Below are 25,094 nucleotides of genomic sequence, written 5' to 3'. Positions count from 1 at the left end.
TCCATGAATAAGACAAATCTATTTTTACTTGATACTACTTCTACTACTAGCCTAATATTGTAACCTTGAAAAAAAGAACAATATTAATCATAAACAAATAAATAAAAAAATAATTAAAACAACACCACATTTACATATATCAGACGCTTTTATCCAAAGCGACTTACAGTGCATTCAGGCCAATTTTTTTTTATTTCTTTTTTTTACCAGTATGTGTGTTCCCTGGGAACTGAACCCATGACCTTTTGCGCTGCTAATGCAATGCTGTATTTAACTTTGTTGTCTTTGTCACCCAAATTCAGACTGTGAAACTGCAATGACAGGAAAGAATTATGTATGTACCTGTGGTCCCGGAAGGGCAGAGACAGCTGAAGGAGTTAAGCTCATCTGAGCAGGAAGCTCCATTCTGACAGGGCAGACTAAGACACTCATTTACTTCAATCTCACAGTTATGACCTTGAGAAGAAGGGGAAAGGTTCATTTCATTAAGGATTTCCTTGCAAATAAAGGGGCCATGATGGCCCTTCAAATAAAATAACCCTGAGCTAATGATGGAAGAAGAAGAAGAAAAAAAAAAACAGTCCTGTCTACTTGATCAAATGGATGGCAGAAAATGTGATGGTAGGGTAATGCAGTTGAAAAAATTCCTCCTGATAAGCAGACGGTCAACTAATGTCAACTAATACAGAAGCATATTTGAGGCCACAGACCTTTTAAACATGGCTCAACAGTGGGGAATTGAATGTTAGAAAACTGGGCAAGGGAAGAAATTGCTCTCGAAAATTGCTTGCAGTGGACTTACCGACAAACCCAGGTGCACAGAAACAGTCATGGGCATTGATACCATCTTTACAGATACTGAGTACACCACAAGGCTTATTGAGACAGTCATCAATGTTTACCTCACAGAATCTTCCTTTTAACCCTGAGCAGAGATAAAAAATGGGGTGAGGGTTAAATGGATGCTTCAGTGAAGGTGAGGAGGGGGGTCGGGAGGAGACAGACCATACAAAAACATTCTCACCAGGCAAACATTCACACACGAAACCCCGCAGGAGATCGACACACTTTGATCCGTGATGACACAATCCTTCAATGCAGTGACTGATAGAAGTTTCACAAAATAGGCCAGTATAGCCGCGGTGACACGTGCACTTGAAACCGCCCTGCTGCTCTTCGCACATGGAAGTGCCCTTCGCATCACACGGATTGGAAGTGCAGCCTGCCACCAGCATGGAGCAGTCATGTCCTGTGAATCCTGTGTGAAATGGTATGAAAGAGCTGATTGCAGTGGAATGGCTCAATGGAGACACTTTACCGTTAGTTATTCAGCTGCCATGCCTCAGATGACACTGTTGCCAAACGCTAGTACTCCATATATTTACATTAAGAAGTGGTATAAACAGACAAAAAACACAAATATTACGTTTTTCAATTGTCATGCAATTCATAAATGAAAGGGAACTTAAAACTACTCAAAACTGGATATTTTGGATTGATTTTGTATTTCTTGCACCTTGACTCTTCAAAGATGAACGGATACATCATGCCAATAAACCTACTGAAGTAAACCTAATAAAACTTAAGCCAACCTCACCAGTTAAAACGATTTACACAAAAATCGAAATCTGTGCTATAGGAACCATATTTCATCTGGTGGCCATTTGAAATAGGTCTGTCCCCTCAGACGTATAGGCCTTATCCAGAGATGTGCAATCAGTGACAGCCGTGGAACAGTTCTTATCTTGGAGAGGCAGCAGATAAAAAGCACAACTACTCAAGTGATGCAGAGGTCACAACCCAAGAACATGTCCTGTCATCAATGCTCCAATCAAGTGGCATGTAATTGACATTGCTAATCTGAGACAGCCAACAACTGAAGAGTAAACAACATCTTGAATTGGAAGCGTTTAGTTTTTTTGTATTAGTCTTTTTTAAGTCCTATTATTCTCTTATTTTTTCCCCTCTTTCTGCAATGCTTTGTTGTTGTGTATTTCATATAAATAAAGCAACAATAATTTTGGAACAAAATTCTTGACAAATAATAATAACAATAAAAAAAAATAGACAGATGTTTAATTTTTTCTTCATTTCACCCTCCACACTGCATTTCCCATTTGTGAAATTCACAAATAATATGGGTATGACTATTCCCCATCATTAAAATTTTATGTTAACATTTTTCTCAACATCAATATTTTACATTAAAAAACATTTATTTTACATATAACCATTTCTTATCTCTTATTCTACATTGCTGCTCACATAAAGAGAGGTGTGAAAGTGAAGTGTGAAATAAATTTCACAAATGAATGCACACATGCTCCTTGCAGTCCTTTTAATTAATGGCATTAAAACTGCATGTATAATAAATGTCAAAAATAGGACAATATACCCACTGCATAATACCCATATCATTTTATCTACACTCAATTTAATATTTTTCATTAAAATTATCCAGTAATTATGGAATTTAATGACTCTAATATCAGCTCATAGAAACATGCTTAATATAAAATGTAAACTTTTTTATTTTTTCATTAATCTAGAGCCACAACTGTAACAAATTAGTAATCATACATCGTCAACTGCTTTCAAAGGGGACAAATGGGGCACTAGTATTGAGACAGCTGTACAGAACTGAGAAGGCCTGTGAATCTTTCAGTATAATCAATGGGACATCTGAAGTGCCAACATTCCTCTTTCAGAGCATGTTGCAGAGACATTGATATCTCTGTAATGTCAGTGTACACAATGCACATAGAACACTGAAAGAGGGATGGCTATGCTAGCACTCTTTAGAGTTTAATCTATGCTCGTCTCCATGTTGAAAGCCTCTGGTATTCTCCTGTGTGTTAACTCGTACAGTGCAACCCTGGACAATACAGCTGCAAAAAATACGACCTTGAAAACAATCTTGCCAGGCCACAGACTTTAAGCAGAGCAGAGTTCAATCCAAGTATTGATCAAAATGCAGTTTCTGGAGAATATACTGTACTGTATGATGCCTAGTCCCAGAAGATTTTTTAATATCTCTTCTAAAATTCCTTTGGAGAAATAAAAATAGACATAAAAGCATAATGTTTTTTTAAGTAAGTCCCTAAATCTAGTCCCTAAAACTTACTAAAATACACCTGACTACTGCAGCAAAAAGTTTAAACCCTACCACCCTTAGTATAAAAAAATAAATCTCACTATGACCTTTCCAATTACCCAAATTAAAATCTATTCTAGTCATGGAAATACACATCCTTGTCTAGGAAGATTCCAAAATCTCCAAAACTGCCTGACACTTAAATTACAATACTGGTCAAATCACAAATAAAATATGAAAAAAACTATACAACGAATTTGGCCTCTTCAGGTCAAGCCATACTATAAAAAGCTGAAAACAACTGTCCAGCCAATGTGCATGTGTGTTGAAGAGTTAACACTGCTGTAAAAATGGTGATGGCTTTGCCAATGCGACAATTGGCCCTTTTAATTGAAAGGTGGGAGTTAATTTTCAACAGCTGCTATGCTAATTGTTGTGATTTCTCCCATTCTTTCCTTATTCTGCCTGTTATTATTCTAAAAAGACCTTAGTGTAGACAACACGCTTTACATGGTAGAGAAGTTACTAAAGCTCAACAGATCATGATTACTATAAAATACAAACATTATTTCCCTGCAAGCTGCTGGACACAACTTGTTAATTCTCTTTCGTTCCAATATTTGCATTTCAAATAATTCCATTAATGATGTGACTCAACACTGAGTTAACAAATTTCCTCTAGGAGATGGGCTTATTTTTAGATCTTTGATGTTTTGCTTTTTGTGCTCTAACAAGCCACATACAGTATTGATTAGTATGGCTCGCTGTGACATAATAGAAAAATCTGAATAAATCAAAACATTCTTTACAGCAGCTACTTAGCAATGAATCCCTAAGGGCACATGCATGCATAACCCCCTGATAGATCAATGCAAGTAAAATTAATGGTGCAGAAAGCAGAACCACTGTGAATTTGCTTCACTTCACAGTAGGTCCCCTCAAAACTTACATTTGAATAACACAAAGTAAATATATCAGCCTTCTGTAAACCACACACCCTGCTGGTGCGCTACATGAGCAGAAGTAGATACGAACCCTTTTTAATTAGAACGTTTAGCTATTCCAGACCTTTTCCTTGTTGACAAATGCAGCCATCGAACAGAAAAGCTCAATGGCTTTTTACACGGTCATAAAATGAAGACAGCCACATTTATGCACTGTTCTGGTTAACTGGAGGTGTTATTACAAAAAAAATAAATGTCCAGGAATAACAGCGGTTCAGCCATAGAGTGGTAAAACACACCAAACAAGCATGTTCTCTGGATACTGAAGCATGTAAGAGTGCAAAAAATGTTCAACACTAAGCTACTGGAAGCAAAGTCAGCTCGCAGAAAACTTCATGAGATGGGTTTCAACAGCTGTGGAGCTACAAACCAGCTCATGTGTGGGCTGCAGAAGTGTGAAGTTCACCATTACTGGACTCTTGAGCAGTTAAAATCCATTCTCTGGAGTGATGGATCACTCATCACCATCTGCCAGCCTAAAGGATGAATTTGGATTTGCCAGGAGAACTTTACCCGCACGAAAGCACAGTACCAGCTGTACAATTTGGAGAAGGAGAAATAATACTTTTTCATTGTTAAGGCAATTCCCTTAAGCCTTACATAGAGAAATATATATATATAAATGTGATAAATACTACATGTTCTATGCTTTCTGGTTGCTTTTTGAGATAGATGTTCCCCATAGTACAAAAAAGAGGCTCATTTTGAATTTTTTCGTTGGATGCCCTGACCTCAACCCCATGAAGCAAATTTGGATGCAACTGCATTCCTTCAACATTAGTGCCAAACATCAGAAATGCTTGCAGCTAAACGGAGGCAAAACTGAAACATGCTGGCTCTGTACCAAAACCTACTGAGCAGCCTCACTGTCTTCACTGGAAGTCACATTGAAAGCAGCATCATAATCGGAGTGGAACATCTTAAAAGTGTAAAAGAACATCTTGGGGCAGCTGTGGCCTAATGGTTAGAGACTTGCACTAGTTACCCGAAAGTTGCTGATTCGAGTCTCTGTGCTGACAGGAGTTGTAGGTGGGAGGGAGTGAATGAACAGCGCTCTCTTCCACCCTAAATACCTATAGCTGAAGTGCCCTTGAGCAAGGCACTGAACCCCCAGTTGCTCCCTGGGTGCTGGATATATAGCTGCCCACTGCTCCGGGTGTGTGTTCACTGCTTACTGCTGTGTGTGTGCACTTGGATGGGTTAAATGAAGAGCACCAATTCTGAGTACTTGGCAAATGTCATGACTTTCATTTTGAGTGATTTTTACATCACATGGAAAATGTCCCAGTTACCTGACATGTGTCACCGAATTGGGAAACCTGGGACATCACACATCTCTATGAAAGCCTGCGATAAAAAAAAAAAAGCTTTATGAGATTGGCTCTTAATGTTTTTAGCCAATCAGAAAAATATTTTTCTACATTAAGGGTTACTGGTGTGTCTTGAATGGCTGATTCTTGAAAGGCCGTGTGTGGTTTACAAAATGGCGAAATGACTAATATTACTTAAAGTACCTTTAACTAATTTAAAATAATATTCAAAGGAGGCAGTTATTCTGCACATACAGTAGCATATATTTAAAAAGGTAGAAAAGCGAAATGACATTAAGTAGAGAAAATTGCAGGACTCAGATTTTCTGATATTTTATGCCCACATAAATACTTTCCAGCGCATGTTCCTACAACATTGTTTTTCTCAGTGTTAGCATGTTCCCATACTTATAGCCTGATTGTCAAATAAGAACAATCAAAAATGTATTTGTTTGTTTGTTTATTTATTTATGCATTACACAATCTGGGTGAAAATTGTGCATATGCATTACATCAGGCACTATTTCTAATCAATATTTGTTCCTCCCTCCCTCCCTCCCTCCTTTTTTTTCTTTTTTTTTTTTTTTTTGTGAAATTCTTCCTGGGTCGATTTCCTTTAAAACTATTACCGAGATTGGTTAAACGCAGAACTGTATCCAAGCTCATTGTTTGAAATGACTAAATGGACAAAAGAGAAAGGATATATGTTCTACATTTAAAGTACATGGGGATTAGCATATAAAGGAATGTACTTTTGAAACAGCTGATTAAAGTGTTTTCAGTAAACACACCTTATTCTGCACATATCATATATTTAAAAGGTAGAAAAGCTAAATGGGGTGAAGTGGAGAAAAGTACAGGACTCAAAATTTCTGACATTTTATGCCACCATAAATGCTTTCCAGCGCATGGTCTCGCTACAAAATGACATCATTAGCTCTGTCACAGGCTAAGGCCGCAGGAGGCCCGTGACTAATGCTGAGCCTTCAGCACCATCGGTGTGGGCAAATTCTCATCATTCCTCAAACTGACCATGGAACCAATTTCTACCTCTCCCCATGTCATAAAACCTGACAATTATTCTGACTTCATTAATAATGCATAGCAGTCCTTGCCTGCAATCAAGGTTTAATCAGCAATGTGTCTCACAGGTAGGGCATTGACTGAGCCAAGAAATTATTGGCAAATTATAAGGATTTATCCCCCCCCCCCCCAACTTAATGATATAAATGACTTGGGGTAATTTAGTTGGTTTAACAAGCAGGACAACGTAATCAAACCTGAGACTCTGCTTGCATATGTAGCTGCTGCCATGGTAACATTGCAATAAATCAGAGTTATTGAATTTGTTTCAATCTGGCAGCAAAACAAAACAAAAAACATAGCTAATGAAATAAATAAATAAATAAATAAATAAATAAATAAATAAATAAAAGATTGATAATTTAAGTTACATTTGAATTACTAAATCTAAATGGATTAGCAAAGGTTTGCACAAATGCTTACAGGGGGTGATGTGTGTAATTTCTTCCAGTGTTAAGATATTTCCTATCCTATTTTAATACGCTTGATGTTTAAGGATGATTATAAACACTGTGGCGCTATCAAAACATTGCTCACTCGACCATTCACATCCAGCCTGTCATAGCAACGTTCTGAGTCTGGGGTTGGACTGTCTCCTTGTCTGACCAGTGAAAGACAGGTAGAGTGTTTCTGGAAACCTGTTTGAAAACAGTCATTATTTTGCTGTTCTGTTTGGTGCATCTAGAGGTACAGAAATCTCACATTTCACCTTTAAAATGCATTAACTTATTTGAATCAGTAGAGTTGAAAACTGTACTAGACTACTGAAAAAGTAAGTTTCATCCTCATAACTCATTTTAAAATCACAAATGAGATTCTTTGCAAGTAGTCACCAATTTGTTTCAATTTTCAATAGGCAACTTTAGTATCTCTACATGGATTCAACTAACAATAAATCAAGCTATGTTTAGATCATACTAAAGTACCCTTTACAATGATTTGACTGGCAGGGGGCTTCATTCAGTCTGTGTTGCATGACAAGAGAAATGACTCATTGTGCAAATTAAATGTTTAATCGTTGTCACTTTAACAGCACTTTTATGACACCACTACTGGATCTGCACAATAACACCTAAATGTAAAAGGGGGCTAGATTTAATTGAATTTACAGATCAGAAACAGCTCGCCATCTCATCTGAGCATAAAAAAGATAGAAATACATTGCATTGGACATCATTTTAAGAGTCACCTGTACATATTCTGCTCTCCACACAGTTATGTTCAAGCAGAATCTGATTTATATCTCTTTTGATTTATCTCACAGAGATGGCTGCCAAAGCTTGCACAGCAGAACAGAGTCATTACTACAGTCCCTTTGGTTAGTTTAATCCCACAGGCAATTAGGATTTGTAGGACTTTGTTTTTCACTCAAAAGAAGCTTTACAGGGTTGTTATTGATTCTGAAAGCTCTGCGGGCACACACGGACTCAACCCACTGGATCATTTAATCATGTTTAATAAGAGGCAGTCATTGCCTCTCTGATTTATTGCATTACGCAAGACAGTGACAAAACCAGACACAGCCCAGATAAAAGCAAAATCATCTGCACATTGACACACATGCACTGGACTACACAAACAAATGCAAACAATGGCCTAACAGATCTAAAATCGAGCTCACAGTGACTCTTATCAGGATATTTGTCTATTCACATTCTGTATTTTTGTTCAGGATAAGAAAATTCTATTTTTGGGACTGCTAATCAAATAACTAAAAAAAAAAAATGGTGTGGGCAATTTGGGGGACTGAATGTGTCATAAAATAGCAAAGGTTTAACACATAAATATAAATGACATCATTCATTCATTTTTTCATGGAGTAAATAAACCAAAAACACTACTGGTCAAAAGTTTGGGGTCATCCTATTCAGAAAGGATGCATTAAATAAATCAAAAGTGATATCTAGCTGCTAGCAAATGAAACAGCATTAAACCAAATCTAATAAATTTGGTACCTAGCACAATCACAGTGGTGTGCTCTGCCTCAGAATCCCATAACAACCATGCAAGTCAGACAGAGAGTTCTCATGGTTAAAAACCTTCCTGTATCTTCTTTAACCATGAAGAAATGTGATCCCATTAGAGCTATGCAGGAGACCCAGCGTATTATACAGGAAGGACTTTGTCATTTCCACCTAGTCATGACAGAGCAACCTAACAAAGCTGTCACCACAGCTTTGGAAGCAATACAAGGGATTACTGAACAGTCAGAGGGACCCTTCATTTTTGTCAGTTTGTTTTAGATAACAGGTGTATACAGTACATTGTGCAAAAAGGTTCAGCTTCTGGATTACACTTTTAAATATTTGCGGGGAGATGGTTTCTCTGGAAAGTCATCTGATTTACTGTATAGGGAAAGGAAAATACAACTGATTAAAGATGCTCCATCAAAGTCCTTTTATGACAAAACAGTCCATTTGCCAGCCATTTTGGTGATGTCCATGGGTAGCTATTTTCTATGCAGGCAAACACACTTGAAAGTCTATAATACTGTTTGTCAAAGATTACATTTCAGTCATACATTTAAAATCAGCAATAAAATATGCAATTATACTATCTTAAAGGCTCACAACTAGGGTACTAAAACTAAAAGTATTTGGAACAAAGCTGAAATAAAATTAATTTACACCACATATCAATAGGTAAACAACCTTTAGCTGATCAATTATGAAGCCAGTAAACTCAATCTAAAATAAAACCACACCACTTATCTTAAAGATAGCTTAAAATGAACCTATCATGCAGTTACATAATTTAAAATGATTTAAATTCTGCAAATATCATGCATTTATGCCTTCCGATAAAACATCATTATGGCAAGAAACATCTATGAAATGTCTGAACCTCTGTCGTCCTTGAGTGTGTATGAAATTCTCATTTGCATATGACATCACTGGCAATCTCTCATTTAGACATGTCAAGAATAAATGGAAGTAGAGTAATGAAGATGTGCTTATTGATATAGTGGCATTAAATGTTGTAAAATCAACAGTCACAAATGAAATTCTCACTTGCCGTGTTGAATAATGATGCGAGGTAGCTCAGCAATTTAATCTCTGGCACTTGTAGAAAACACCACTGTGGTGCAGGCAGCTCAGAGAGTCAAGAGAGATATTGTCTTTGAAAATTTGCAATTAATATAAATGAGGTTGAAATATTCTGACAACGTCTTCTAATAATTTTGCAAATGGCATGCATAAGAAAATTTATACCAAGAATGCAGCATACAGAGTGCAATAGTGAAGGTTTCCTGTTTTTAGTACCTCGGTACTGGAAGAATTTTACCCCATTTATTTTCTCCATAAGCATTTTAAAATTTCATGAAGAGTTTTAAGTCTTCAACAAACCAGCTTTGAGATTATTTAAATAATTACATAATTTTTTAGATTTGTTTACTTATTTCATTTCATTCATTTCTCTTTTATTCCTTTCATGAAAATGCATTATTTGTCCAAGGAACACACAATTCATATGAATTTTTCCTTTACATTTCCATGATCAGAAAGGAGCAGATGGAAGAATAATATTCTTATATTTATCTGCCCCCTTTATAAACATAAATAGATGGCATTAGCATTGTTCCCTCCACCACCACCCAAAATTTATTAACATAAATAATAGATGACATTAGCATCACCCAAAATGTATTAACATAAATAGTAGATAACATTAGCATTATTCCCTCCACCATCACCCACACTCCAACATATTTGATATTTATTTAAACGTTTTACAATGATCACATACAAACAAAATCAAAATTCAGTTTGATATAATTCAAGTTGTTTCTTTTTATAACTCCTTTTAAATTCCAAAATATTTTTGCAGCTTTTTAAATCTTTCCTTAAAGAATTCCATGCTTTTACTCCAGCAACAGACAAACACATTTGTTTCAAATTTGTTCTTGCTATTTGATGTTTAAAGTCATACGGCCGTCTGTGATTTTCATCTTCAGAAGTAAAAACAAATAACTTTTGTAAGTCATTTGGAAGAGCTTTGCTTCTAGCTTTAAACATCACTAATAGAGTTTGTAATTCTATAATGTCTTTAATTTTTAATAATCCTGACCTAATAAAGAATTGATTTGTATGGTCTCTATATCCTGCTTTAAAAATAATGCGAATGGCTCTTTTCTGTAAAATAAATAAAGGCATAATGTTGCTATGATATGTATTTCCCCATATTTCTACACAATAGTTTAAATAAGGCAAAATCATTGAACAATATAACATTTTCATTGTATTATATGGTAAACTGTATTTAACCTTATTCAAGATAAATAAGCTTTTTCCCATTTTATTTTTTATATGCAATATATGACTTTTCCACGTCAATTTCTCATCTAAGGTGACTCCTAGAAATCTGATTTCAGACACCTTCTCAATGTTTACATTGTTTATAGATAAGCTGACTTCCTCCTTTCTTTTATTGCTGAATATCATAAACTTTGTCTTATTCAAATTTAAAGATAATTTATTTACATCAAACCACAATTTTAGTTTAATCATTTCATCTTCAATATTATTAGCTAAGGTTTTCAAGTCATTTCCTGAACTGTATAAATTTGTATCGTCTGCAAATAATACATAGTGTAACATGTTTGAAACCTCACAAATCTCATTTATATATAAAATAAAAAGTTTGGGTCCTAAAATTGAGCCTTGTGGTAGTCCACATTCTATATTCATACATTCTGACCTATAACCGTCAAACTCAACATATTGTTGTCGTTGTTGTAAATAGCTGGTTAACCAGTCCAGTGCAACTCCTCTAATTCCATAAGTATATAATTTAGAAATGAGAATTTGATGATCTATAGTGTCAAATGCCTTCTTTAAATCAATGAACACTCCTATTGTGTATTTATTTCTATCTATTGCGGTTGTAATATCTTCAATAATTTTCATGATAGCCAAGCTTGTAGACCTATTTGACCTAAATCCGTACTGATTTTCATTTAATAATTCATGTTTTTCAATAAAGTTGTCTAATTTATTAACAAAGAGTTTTTCAAACACTTTGGAAAATTGAGATAGGAGAGATACTGGTCTATAGTTATTAAAAATATGTTTATCTCCAGCTTTAAAAAAAGGTATTACCTTAGCTGTTTTCATACTATCTGGGAAAACTCCTTCTGTAAAAGAATAATTAATTATATAATATAATGGTTTAATAATGCAATCAATTGTGTTTTTTATTATTTTCATGTCAATACCATCACTATCCGTTGAGGTCTTGTTTTTTAGCTTATAAACCACAGATAATATTTCATTTTCAGTCACCTCACCTAGATACATTGACTGCATAATCCTATTTTCCCTTTTCCAGACTCCCCCTAGCTGATCACTAGGTATTGGTATTTCATTTGCTAAGCTAGGTCCTACATTTACAAAGAATTGATTTAGTTCATGAACCATTTCATATTTATTTTCAATCACCCTATTGTCCTTTTCAAAATATTTAGGTAATTCCGTTCGTCCAGTCTTATTCCCAATTACATTATTCAGAATATTCCATGTAGCCTTTATGTTATTTTTATTTTCATGCAACATTCTATTATAATAGTCCTTTTTTGCTTGTCTCAATATATTAGTCAACTTATTTTTATATTTCTTATAGCGTTTTTCTGCATTCTCTGTTCTTGATTTAATAAACTCCTTATAAAGTCTGTTTTTCTTTTTAGAGGCATTTTTTAATCCGTTTGTTATCCAAGGTTTACTATTTTGCCTTTGTTTCGATCTGCATAGGATCTCAGGACAGTGCTTATTATACAGAGTAAGATAACATTTAAGAAAAGAATTATAAGCATTGTTTACATCATCTGTGTACACCTCTTTCCACTCTTGTTTGAATAAATCATTCCTAAACTTATTAATATGATCAGCACTCCTTTTTCTTTTGTATATTTGTTGGTATATTGTTTTTTTAGACAATTTGTAGTCAAATATTGCAAATATAGGCAGATGGTCACTTATATCATTTATTACCAACCCACTAGTAATGTGATTCTCCAAAACATTTGTAAAAATATTGTCTATTAAAGTTGCACTAGTTGTGGTTATTCTGCTAGGCTTCGTTATTAATGGATACAGCCCATTTTTATATAATATCTCTAAAAAATCTGAGTTTTGTATATGTGAATCTACCTTTAGAAGATCAATATTATAATCTCCACAAATTACGAGATTTCGTTTATTATTTAGACCATGAATCATTTCTTCTAATTTATCCATGAAGGTTTCCACTTTTGATCCTGGTTTTCTATATACACATGCAACAACAATATTCCTATTTTGTTCTATTTCTATTTCTACAGCTACACTTTCCATTAAATCATTAATGGCTGTTGTCATGCATTTAACTGGTCTACATTTCAATTCATTATAGATATAGAGGGCCACTCCCCCTCCAGTCCTATTGACTCTGTTGGTGACATATAAATCATAGCCCTTTAATTTCAGATCAACCTCCTTGCCTTTCTTTATCCATGTTTCAGATAAAGCAATTAACTTAAATCTTCCTTTAAATGTCTCCAAAAAATGTTTAATTTCAGAAAAATGTTTTGATAGACTTCTACAATTGAAATGAATAAAAGAAAATGCCTGTTCAATTTGTACCTCATCAAGTTGTTCCTCAGTGTAATACTGACATGAGTCCCTAATATGATTAAATAAATTAATCTCTGGATCCACATTATTTTCAAAATCATATGTATCACGTTCTATATAATCAACACTTGCAAAGGCTTCAGTCTTAAATGAGAGAGTCATGAGTTCCTTATAAGAGATCCAATAATCAAGCAGAAAAAAGGAATGATGCACTCACTATTGTCATTTGTACAGATCCAGGTCCTTCATTTTTCTCACCATAATCACCTTGGCTTGTTCCGGAGGTCCATTCGTACGAATGAAAACTTTTCCATTCCTGGTCCAAGTTGATTGAATTTTATTTTCCTTTTTCAGGGTACGACTGGTCCAAGCAATTTCTGCATTTTTCTTTGTCAAGTGCTCATTTAAATACACTCCGGTGCCTTTAAGTTTCTTAGCTTCCTTCAGGATTTCCACCTTATACTTTCTACTTACAAACTTGACAATGATTTTAGGTTTAGTTTTTTTGTCCTTACTTGGAAGAATATGACATGCTGAAATTTGCTGACTGTCCAGAGGAATGGTTTTGCTCTTCAACGACTGGCTTTAAACATGTTAAGTACACTGTCTTGTTCACTATCTTTGATATTATTAAGTACAGTCAGTATAGAAAAAAAATCACTCCCCTTTAAAATAATTACATTTTGTTGCTTTGCAGCCTGAAATGAAGACTCACACAGTTTTTGTTTTATCCAGCTGTACTTACAGTACTCAGTGCAACTTATAACATCTAAGTGAAAGATATAACACCAACATCTCAGATTTTTTTTTTTTAAATCAGAATCACAGAGTTGAAAAAAGGATCCTGCCCTCCTAAAAATGATTTGTACATTCTTGGAGGTTGGCACACAACAAAAAGGTGCATTACCGCCACCAACTGGTATGGAGTGTGGATCTGAATGACAACTACTTATTTTATTCCAAACAAAATAAAACTAAACCGAATCAATAAAACAATACAAAATCAACAAAACAAAAATTAAATTTACTCAAATTAACTCATCCAGCAATCTCTTTTAAAAGTAGTTTGAATTATTTGGTCTCAACACCAAACGATATGTCTGGCGGAAATCCAATACAGCTCACCATCCAAATAACAGCATTCCTCCAATAAAGCATGGAGGTTGTGATATCCTATTATAGGGGTGTTTCTCCTCAGCAGGGACAGGTAGTCAATGGGAAGAAGGTTTACCTTCCAACATGACAATGACCCAAAGCACTCAGCAAAACTAAGCACACAGTGATTGAAGGAGAAAAAGGTGAATGTCCTTGCATGGCCTGTTCAGAGCCAGACTTAAACCCCACTGAAAATCTGTGGAATGACTTGAAGACTGCAGTCCACAAATCTCACCATCAAATTTAACTGAACTTGAGCATAATGCAAATATTGCAAAATCTAGATGTGCAAAGTTAGTAGAGACATCTCCCAACAGACTAAAGGCTGTAATTAAAGCAACAGGTTGTTCAACAATATAGTGACACCAGGGGGTGATCCTTTTTTCAACTCAACATGTTGGTGTTATATCTTTCATTTGGATGTTATAAGTTGCACTGTAAATACAGCTGGATTAAAATAAAAACTGTGTCCATCTCAATTCCGTCTGTAAAACATTAAAATGTGATTATTTTAAAGGGAGTGATTCTACTCTATATCCACTGGGTATCAGATGTACATCTTGGTACCTTATCTATCCTTAAAGGGTGCATATTAGTACCCAGAGGTGAAATTAAACATTATTATTTTATTTTTTTAGTTGAAATTCCTGACTTGTCACTTCTACAAAATGCAAATGTGTGTTGAAAGGTTTGTTACCACAAAGTGCTTTTTTGAAAAATAAATCTGGAACCCAACTATTGTGCTCTATTCACACTGCGTATGTAATTTAAATGTATCAGGTACAAAAACAGCTAGACAGTGTGTCCAAAGAATTCCATCTCTCGCATATGCACACAGACCAAAAAAAAAAAAAAAAATGCAGACAAATTGCTAAAATGCCTCCTGTGTGAACACCCCCTAATCTACCTCAGACAGACTGACAAATTCTATTGCAAAATGACTTGCTGTCAACTGAAAACCAATGATGTTCAATGATATGAAAAAAGAAATATTACTGTTATTACTATAAAAACTTTTCATACCCCAAACTCTCAAATGGTAGTGTAATATAATACTAAGAATAGAATAGAACAGAATTGAATAGAAGGACACGTTATTATTCTGAACATCTAAACTGACCTTCCCCACATACGTAGGTGATATTCTTTTCTATTCTCTGCTTCCCCACATTTCAGTGTGTTACTGGCTTGGTTGTAGTTCACCAAGGTCCACATCCCCTGAGCAAACCTTCCCTCAGAAGCCTTAATTCAGTACAGTTTAAGAGTCTCAGAAATGCATTTTATTTTATTCCACAGCAATTTTCCAAACTGGAAAATATCACACGTTCCCATTTTAGGCACCGCTTCGACATATTTCTTAAAGCTGGTTAGCAGAGCTGTTAAACGGCACATTTCCAGAGTACGTTAATGGCTTTGATATGTTTTGTGTGCAGAGGATTCCCTTTCTGACTCAGATTTATGAAGCCATCGATTCCTCTGGCTTGTATGCTAATAGACCGAATCTGCACATAAAGCCCTGTTGTGCTGATCTATATCACATTTGTCTGCTGGTGCAGATACACTGTCCACATGCAGCTGATAGACGAGCATGTCAATAACCTTTGTTGTAAATAAAACACAACTACATGCAATAACTAATATTTGATCAATACCTGCTGGAAACGAGGCCAACTGATGCATGGTGCCAATATTTAAACAATTTACAGTCTTAATGACCTCCCTTGGCAATGAGTGTCAAAATCTTAAATTCAGCTTCAACACATTGGCCATCTTATTATGTTCTTTTGCATCCAATCTTTATCAAAGGGGAGGAAATCGGAGTCTAAACACATCGTGAGGGTCTGACAGAAACACCCCAGGTAAAATGTGCCCTTTGGTTTCTCCTACTCGAATCCTAACTCATGACTCATCTGAAGTAAAGTTGGATTACATCAGAAAAGACAAGCACTATCACAGGTACAAGATTCACTGTCAGTGTTCTGAAAATCATAAATCCTGAGCGTGCGAATGCATAAATCAACTTAACAATCTCTTCAACTGCCACATGTTTGGAAAAGAGTCATTAATGGACAGCCTGCACTTCTGCCAAACCACGTAAGCGGTATTTAACAACCAATTGTGCATGCAATTCGCCAAGAAGTTAATGTAGCATGAAGGAATGTCACACATATAGTGCTGCCTTTTCCAAATGGGATTTCTGACACATTCCGGGGCTGTGAGCTATTCTCACTCCCACAAAGCATCCAAGCACTGTGACACACTCAAAAAAATGCCTCTATTTATTTATTTTTTTCCAAAAAGCCTACCTCAATGGTGTCCAAACTACAGCCCATAGGTAATTCACAGCCCACCACCTGTTCTGTTGTAGCTAGGGAAAAAGAGCTTTTAAATAGAACAGAATTTAGAATTTAGCTTTTGAAAAATTATGTTCTGACCTCTAGGTGTACAACCAAATCTCACAATGAATCACCTCCAATAAGTGTCTTCTCTTCGAAAGCTCACGATTGCAGTAACAACCACCTGAAAACTAAAATAAATGTTAAAAACTCTAAAAATCCACTGAAGGGCCAAATAAAAAGAACGACATGCAAGTACTAATATACTGTGCCTTATTAGCGTTTCGATCCAAAAACCTAAATAAGAAAAGAACAACCCACACTTGATTCATGCCTGTGCTGCTGCACACTCAGAAGATATACAAGTTTATCGACCACACTTTCCTGGAAAATCCTCTCTCACAAATACTGCTGGTAAGTTTAAGCATGAATTGGTAGGTTTCAATGAAAAATAATTTTAGTATAAGTTTTATGTTTTTTTTTAAATAGCTACATTCACTATATACCTGAACTTCCTTGGTATTTAACTTCAACATAGGATGGAACGCGTTTCAGTGAGTTGGAATGCAGATTGCAAAAGGATTCAGTATATAGTCTACAAGAAATTCACCAATTCATCAAACTAGTATTCTGAAACACCCACATTTTAAGCCACATTGGATGACAAAGCCCATTAAAATATAATTACATGCACAGTTCCATACACGTACAGGTCTGCTGAAGGATTATAAGAACAAGTATTTGTATTTATTGGTCTTCTGAACCGTGAGGGTAATGAGAACACGTTCGCTCTCAGGGCCGAGCTGGCATGCCAAGAGAATATAGATGTGAATTAATTAAACGAAAGTCCTGACATTGCAGTTCACAGAGGATGCCTGTAATAAAATGTCACACTGCTCAGAGGAGAGACACAAAAATTATATGAACATGAATTTTATCACATATAAAGCTATAAACTTATACAATTAAATCACAAATAGCCTTAACAGAAAGAAAACTGAAAACATCAGGCGAACTGGCAGTTATTCAATGTTTTACATGTAGTGCATTCAAGAACAACACAATAATGATGTCAGCTATTTACAAATGGGGAAACGCTGAGAGTAATGGTTCAGAAAATCATGCAAACTATGCTTTGGTATGATCACACTGTAGTATCATGAACAGGATCCTCATATCTTCTTTTAGAAAATGTCAATTTGAATATAATCTGCCATTATGTGCATTTGAAGTTGTTCTTGGTATTGCGAGTAACCCTTACCATCAAATAACGTCATCAAATCACTATACTCCCATGACTACCCCTTATCTAGAAATCATTTGTATCCGCAGCATGGTGGCAGCTTATATCCTTTTATTTTCCTGAAGGCTATGATTCAAACACTTGCCAAGGGATTATTGAGACTGCACTTATTTTCCATCATTTCCTGATATGAAATAAGCATACTTGTCAGCTTTGGAGGAGGATGCAGAGACTAAAACCAGATCCATTCTTGCCAGAAGGCCCACTCAGTTCACCCAACCTGTTGCACATCAACGACCCAGTGGACAGGAATGAGATGAAAAATATGCATGATTGAGAGAACGGGATGAGACATTTTATAATCTACATTTATGTTAAGGTTCTTACTAAATTGTGTTGTGCTATGTTTGAGTCATAGTTCTTTCATATGGCACACCATTGTTTTTTTTTTTTTTTACATTGAACTGTGTTTTATTAAGTTCTGCTGTATTCTAAGGAAACAGTTTGATATGTGTCCAATGACCTAATGCTAATATGAAAAAAGCCCTTTCTCTCTTTTTATATATTTATTTATTTACAGATCATATTCTATGCTTATATTATTTCATATTATAATAATTTATTTTATTATTATTATTTAGCAGATTAAGTTCAAAAATAAATAAAATAATAAATAAATAAATAAAATAAACTGAAGTCTGAATCATTTATAATATAATATAATATAATATAATATAATATAATATAATATAATATAATATAATATAATATAATATAATATAATATAATATAATATAATATAATATAATATAATATAATATAATATCATATAATATAATATAATATAATATAATGCATTTATATGTGGCAGTCACAGCCGTGGTAATTTAGGCCTACATTTTCAAATCAATGCTGAGATTTTCAGGCACTGTTTCCTGAGAACAGGACTTCGAAAATGGCTTCCCATCACTTATAATTTTGAGATTCAATCTTGAACAATGAATTCTGGAATCTAAATTAATTTTTTAAGGTTTTAACCCCGATCAAGGCCTCCAACATCACACCATCTCCCGTAAGTATTGTGCCCTCTAATGAGACCTGTCCTAACAAGATGGAGGTCTGTTTTCTGTCACCATCATTTTTAAGACAATTAAAGAGAGCCCGTTTTAATAAACACTAGAAAATTTACACTGATGGATTCTCTTCCCCTTGGGCTGGTTGATTATCTAGAAAACAGGGAGCATGAGTCACACAGGACATGTTTCAATGTGAGCTGTGGAGATAAGGGCTTCACTAAAGTCTAAATGGTTCCTTGGGAATAGTTTCCTATATGGACCTTTGGCTCCTTCCCAAGAACAATGGCATTTTTTCAACATAATGTTTACTATATATCATAAATGATTATTTACATCATACATGGTGTAGCACTACTGCTTTCAGCTCAGGATGCATCTGTTGCTTTGGAACAGAGTGCTGGACTTAACTTACCAAGTGGACAGATACAAATGTAGTCATTGACCAGATCAATGCAGGTGCCCCCATTAAGGCAGGGTCTGGACCAGCACTCATTCATATTTTTGGAGCATGTTCGACCTGCATGATGGACATTAACACAGGCAAAATAGAAAAGAAAAGAAAATCAGAATCAGAAAGAGCTTTATTGGCAAGTATACTTGCGCATACAAGGAATTTGTTTTAGTGACATAAGCTTCCAGTACACAGAAACAACAACACAAAAAAAATGCCTGTATCATATCATGTTAGACTTCTGTGATAATTTTTTATAAATAAGTCAATATAAATAACCATTTGCAACATGTTTTATTTCTGTAATGTAACATATTTAAGTAAAACAAGGTATTCATTTAGAGAAATCGTAATCATTATTTTATTGAAAATTAATTAGAAAATGAAAAGAGGTCATTAAATATTAGAAAGAATCAGGTATGCTTATAACCTTTATATAAATATAAACATTAATTATAAAGATTTTTATTTAAATTTTCTTTTTAGTCATGAGCAATTCAACAATGTAAGATATTGAAAGTCAATGCCCATCAAAAGTCCAGAGATGGTTTTCCTGTCTAAGTAGTACCACTGAGTAAAACATTTGCTTACCCTTAAATCCTGGAGCACACAGGCATTGGTAACCTGCCACCAAATCAATGCAAGTGGCACCATTGGTGCATGGTTCGCTTTTGCATTCATATGTCTCAAGCTCACAGAACGTTCCCTCATATCCCAGCATGCAGTGGCAGGTGTAGTTCTGCTGTTGGTCCAGACAGAAGGTGTGTTCTGAACACTGATGCCCAGAGCAGAAGTCAATGTCAAGTTCGCAGTGGACTCCAGTATATCCGTGACCGCAAAGGCAACTTGAAATGCATAAAACAGTATCTCTTAATGGAATCGCAAACAAAACAGACAAGACATGGTATGAAAATAAATGGCTGAGTCATGGGGGAGGACAATGTAATTTGCTTTGCTTTCTATCAAAGAAACATGCTATTTGTTTTAACAGCTATGGGTGGTTTAACTCTAGAATGAGGCAGTAAACAGCAACTGAACCTGAACAGAATATCAATTTTAATTTTATACTGAGAGAAGCATCCTGTTTAAAATGGATAAATCCACCTCAACCACTCTTTTTTGAAGAAGAAAAAAATAAAAAAGAAAAGAAAAGAGAAGACCCCAAAAGGCACTATAAAAGAATGATAAAAGTTGTCTGCAAAACTTGATTTTCAAACCATACCAGTTTTGTGCAGAATAATAATAATAAAAAAATTGCTGCAATGACATTTGGTTACAAAACACTGAAAAAAAATCAATGTTTGATTCAATTGACATTTAAGCAGCAGCAGGTGCCATATTTATTTGAAAGCAGCCGCTCAGTAGTCATAAGGACTACTTTTAGGCTGTCCATTGTTGTCCTTTTCAGAGCTTGACAGACCATGGTCACTACAAACTACTGGTGTATGAAAAAAATAAAAATCTGTTCAGGCTTTGTTCAGCAGAGAAACAATGCATACAGTTTTGGAATGACACGAGGGTAAATCATTACAGAATTACAGAATTTTCTTGTATTTATGCATTTATTTTATGTGCATTTGAGTTCATGCTAATATTTCCAATTACATTTTAAATGCGTTTCACTTGATCACAATTATCTTTGTATGAAAAAACAATTAATTCTATTTGAATACACTTAATTTCTAAGCAAAGCATTTGATGTACTCTTTAAAAAAAAAAAAAAAAAAACTTTTTCACCCAGACTCACCTGTACCCACCAACCTCATCCACACAGGTGGCTCCGTTCTGACACCTGTGCTGGACACACTCATTTATGTTGACCAAGCAGGTCGGCCCAGTCCATCCAGGTGCACAAACACAACTGTAACTGGTGATGTTGTTAAGGACACAATGTCCTCCATTGGCACATGGCTGTCAAAATGAAAATCAACCATTATCCCTGAACAATCCTTCATTTAAATGTGTGTAAAAAGGTAATTTTGGTCTTTGGTAAACAGCCATGCTTGGTCCCAGTGTTAAATAAAACATGCTGGTTAATGAAGGAAAGCTGCATTTTAATTGCCATTTACATTAGTGGTGATTATCAGCATATGTAAACCAAATCCAAATGATCAAACATGTTCAAAAGGAACATGCAATTTGCAATTGATGGTATTGTTCAGTAACAAAGCATGTAAACAGTTTCACATCATCAAAGGAACATAGCGTGCTAAGAACATAACATTTTAAACATGCTCTTTTCAAGAGGAACATGAAAGAGGGTGGTGTATGCATTTTGAATGAGTTCATGCATTGAAAAATACGACTTTTATGCATATGCCTTGTTGTTACTCTAAATAACTGTTTATACTGACTCAAATGTCTTTTTCCATCTTGTCACTGGTCTAATGTAAATTAGTTTAGTTGACTGGAAGTAAAACTGTGTGTTTTTAAATCAAATGTAAATGCAAGTCCTAGTCACATTTTCTTGGTTAAAAAAAAATCCAACAAAAAAAAATATTAAATTTCTTACACTATTAGAAAGTAATCTTAATTTATATATATATATATATATATATATATATATATATATATATATATATATATATATATATATATATATATATATATATATATATATATATATATATATATATATATATATATATATAAATATTAACCGCACACTTTAGGATTGTTTAAAACTCAGTGGGCTCAGACGAGGCGAGAGAGACACTGTAACTTTACCTGCTGGGGTTGCTGTTGTGCAGTGTTTCTTAAGACTTCTTTATACTTTTTAATGCTATATTTTGTAAAATTGGCACTGTTTTATTTTTAGGATACTTTTTTTATTCTCATCCAATATTTTGAGTAGACACTGCCTCCTCGGAGTAAACTCCCCTGTTCTAAACATTTGTATTATTGTAACTAGTGTATTGTACTGGGGGCTGAACCCTTCTGACCTACCTGTAGAGAGTGAAGGCACTGAGTGTGACATATATGGAGCTGGTCACCTGGCAAATCCACACAGAATGTTCCAGGGGGACAGGTGACATTTGGAGGTGCACATGCATTTATGTCAACCTCACATTCATCCCCAGTGTATCCTGGAAAGGAAGGTGAGAAACATAAACCAATCTGAAGAAACATTTGGACTTCACCGTCCCTGCTTCCTTGATTGGGAACTAAAAGAACCTTGTGCAAAAGCAGAATTTAAAAGATTAAACAAGATTGAAACACTTTAGCTCTTGTTAATGCCTTTGAGAACACACTGCATATATGCCTCATGTCATTGTGCCTCAATCAATAAGGTCAATCAGTGAACATGAAGCAAGCTGGAAATCAAATTTCTTTCTTTTTTCCCCTCTTTGTTTCTAGGGTAAAAGAAAGTAAAATAAAATGGCAATCAATTTTTGAAAGCCTATTCAAAGCCCAAAAGCCAGTCAGTCCAAATGAAAAGAACAAAATTGTAAAGGTTAGAAAGAGGCCAGGCTAGTTTGTACAAGGGCTTTTGGAGAGAGAGAATATTTTTTTGGCTTGCTTGCATTGCTTTAGTGACATGACATTCAGCCAAGTATGGTGACCCATACTCAGAATTCGTGCTCTGCATTTAACACATCCGAAGTGTGGGTTAAATGCAGAGCACACACACACGGAGCAGTGGGCAGCCATTTATGCTGCAGCACCCAGGGAGCAGTTGGGGGTTCGATGCCTTGCTCAAGGGCACCTAAGTCGTGGTATTGAGGGTGGAGAGAACACACACACACACACACACACACAAGTGGGCAGCCATTTATGCTGCAGCACCCAGGGAGCAGTTGGGGGTTCGATGCCTTGCTCAAGGGCACCTAAGTCGTGGTATTGAGGGTGGAGAGAACACACACACGAACACACACACCACACACACCAAACACACACACACACGAACACGAACACACACAAACACACACAAACAAACACACACAAACACACGAACACACACACACGAACACACACACACACGAACACACACACACACACACACACACACGAACACACACACGAACACACACAGCAGTGGGCAGCCATTTATGCTGCAGCACCCAGGGAGCAGTTGGGGGTTCGATGCCTTGCTCAAGGGCACCTAAGTCGTGGTATTGAGGGTGGAGAGAACACACACACGAACACACACACACCAAACACACACACACCAAACACACACACACACACACACACACACACACACACGAACACACACACACACACGAACACACACACACACACGAACACACACACACACACACACACACACACACACACACACACACACGAACACACACACGAACACACACACGAACACACACACACAGCAGTGGGCAGCCATTTATGCTGCAGCACCCAGGGAGCAGTTGGGGGTTCGATGCCTTGCTCAAGGGCACCTAAGTCGTGGTATTGAGGGTGGAGAGAACACACACACGAACACACACACACCAAACACACACACACACAAACACACACAAACACACACAAACACACACACACACACACACGAACACACACACACACACACACACACACGAACACACACACACACACACACACACACAGACACACACACACACACACACACACACACACACACACACGAACACACACACACACACGAACACACACACACACACACACACACACACACACACACACACACACACACACACACACACACGAACACACACACACAGCAGTGGGCAGCCATTTATGCTGCAGCACCCAGGGAGCAGTTGGGGGTTCGATGCCTTGCTCAAGGGCACCTAAGTCGTGGTATTGAGGGTGGAGAGAGCACTGTACATGCACTCCCCCCACCCACAATTCCTGCTGGCCCAAGACTCGAATTCACAACCCTCCGATTGCATGTCTGACTCTCTAACCATTAGGCCACAACTTCCCCAATACATACATAATTTCAAAATGAATTCACATAGAGGTTTAAGCAGGAATATCACACTCATGAAAATTAAGGATGGGTCAGGATGGTCGACTTCAGTCAATTAGAGAGGTCAACTAGTGATTTAATGTATATATATATATATATATTTTTTTTTTACTTTTTTTTTTGGCTTTGATACCTTTAACAGGCTTTCAGAAAATGTTTTAAAATGTCAACATTTATAACTCCATAGATTAAAAAAAAGAAAGAAAATACTTAATTTCTTGGTCTATTTACACACTCAGTTAAAAACAACTCAACTTTGAAAAATATTGAGACCCCTACGTTCTGTTCCACTCTGCTGTATTTCATGCAGCTGTTGTTTTTATTTTTTTATATTTTATAATTTTGCAATCATTGTTTACAACAACACCAACCTAGGTAATAATTCAATTAAATAATAAAAAACATTAAACCCAAAAATGATAATTCTGTCATTTTCTTTCATGCCTGAATTACTTTTTATCTTCTGTGGAACATAAAAGATATTTTGAGAAATGCCTCATAAACTGTTTGCTTACCAACGCTCTTCAAAATATCCACAGAAAAACATATTTCAGTTTAAGCATGAAATGTGAGAAATAATGACAATAATGGCATCATTTTTGAAGTGAACTGTCCACTTAAAGTATTTTATATTTGACTCTAAATTCAACTTAATTTTATATGCTTTTAGTCAATAACCTTTGCTTAATTATAACTACTATTTCACAATAGCCTAGTCGAGCTTTTTTACTTTTTAAACAGAAAACATCTTCAATCTTTTTATGAAGAAGTCATTCAGATGAT

At 35.6% G+C, this 25,094-nt stretch overlaps 1 protein-coding gene across 1 annotated transcript in view; it reads right to left on the bottom strand.

The window, feature by feature from the left end:
* eys (eyes shut homolog) overlaps nt 1-25,094 on the bottom strand; it is a 209,230-nt gene that overhangs the window by 154,240 nt on the left and 29,896 nt on the right. The window contains exons 9-15 of the mRNA XM_059517129.1: nt 22,307-22,446; nt 21,108-21,271; nt 19,952-20,205; nt 19,322-19,426; nt 1,025-1,258; nt 803-925; nt 343-456 (exon numbers count right to left, since the gene is read on the bottom strand). Coding sequence (XP_059373112.1) covers nt 343-456; nt 803-925; nt 1,025-1,258; nt 19,322-19,426; nt 19,952-20,205; nt 21,108-21,271; nt 22,307-22,446 — 1,134 coding nt within the window. The remainder of the gene's footprint in view (nt 1-342; nt 457-802; nt 926-1,024; nt 1,259-19,321; nt 19,427-19,951; nt 20,206-21,107; nt 21,272-22,306; nt 22,447-25,094) is intronic.

The sequence above is a fragment of the Carassius carassius genome, chromosome 30 (assembly GCF_963082965.1).
Source record: "Carassius carassius chromosome 30, fCarCar2.1, whole genome shotgun sequence".
Taxonomy (NCBI): domain Eukaryota; kingdom Metazoa; phylum Chordata; class Actinopteri; order Cypriniformes; family Cyprinidae; genus Carassius; species Carassius carassius.
Note: the sequence above shows the minus strand (reverse complement) of the source record. Positions and strands in the feature narration are given on the sequence as shown.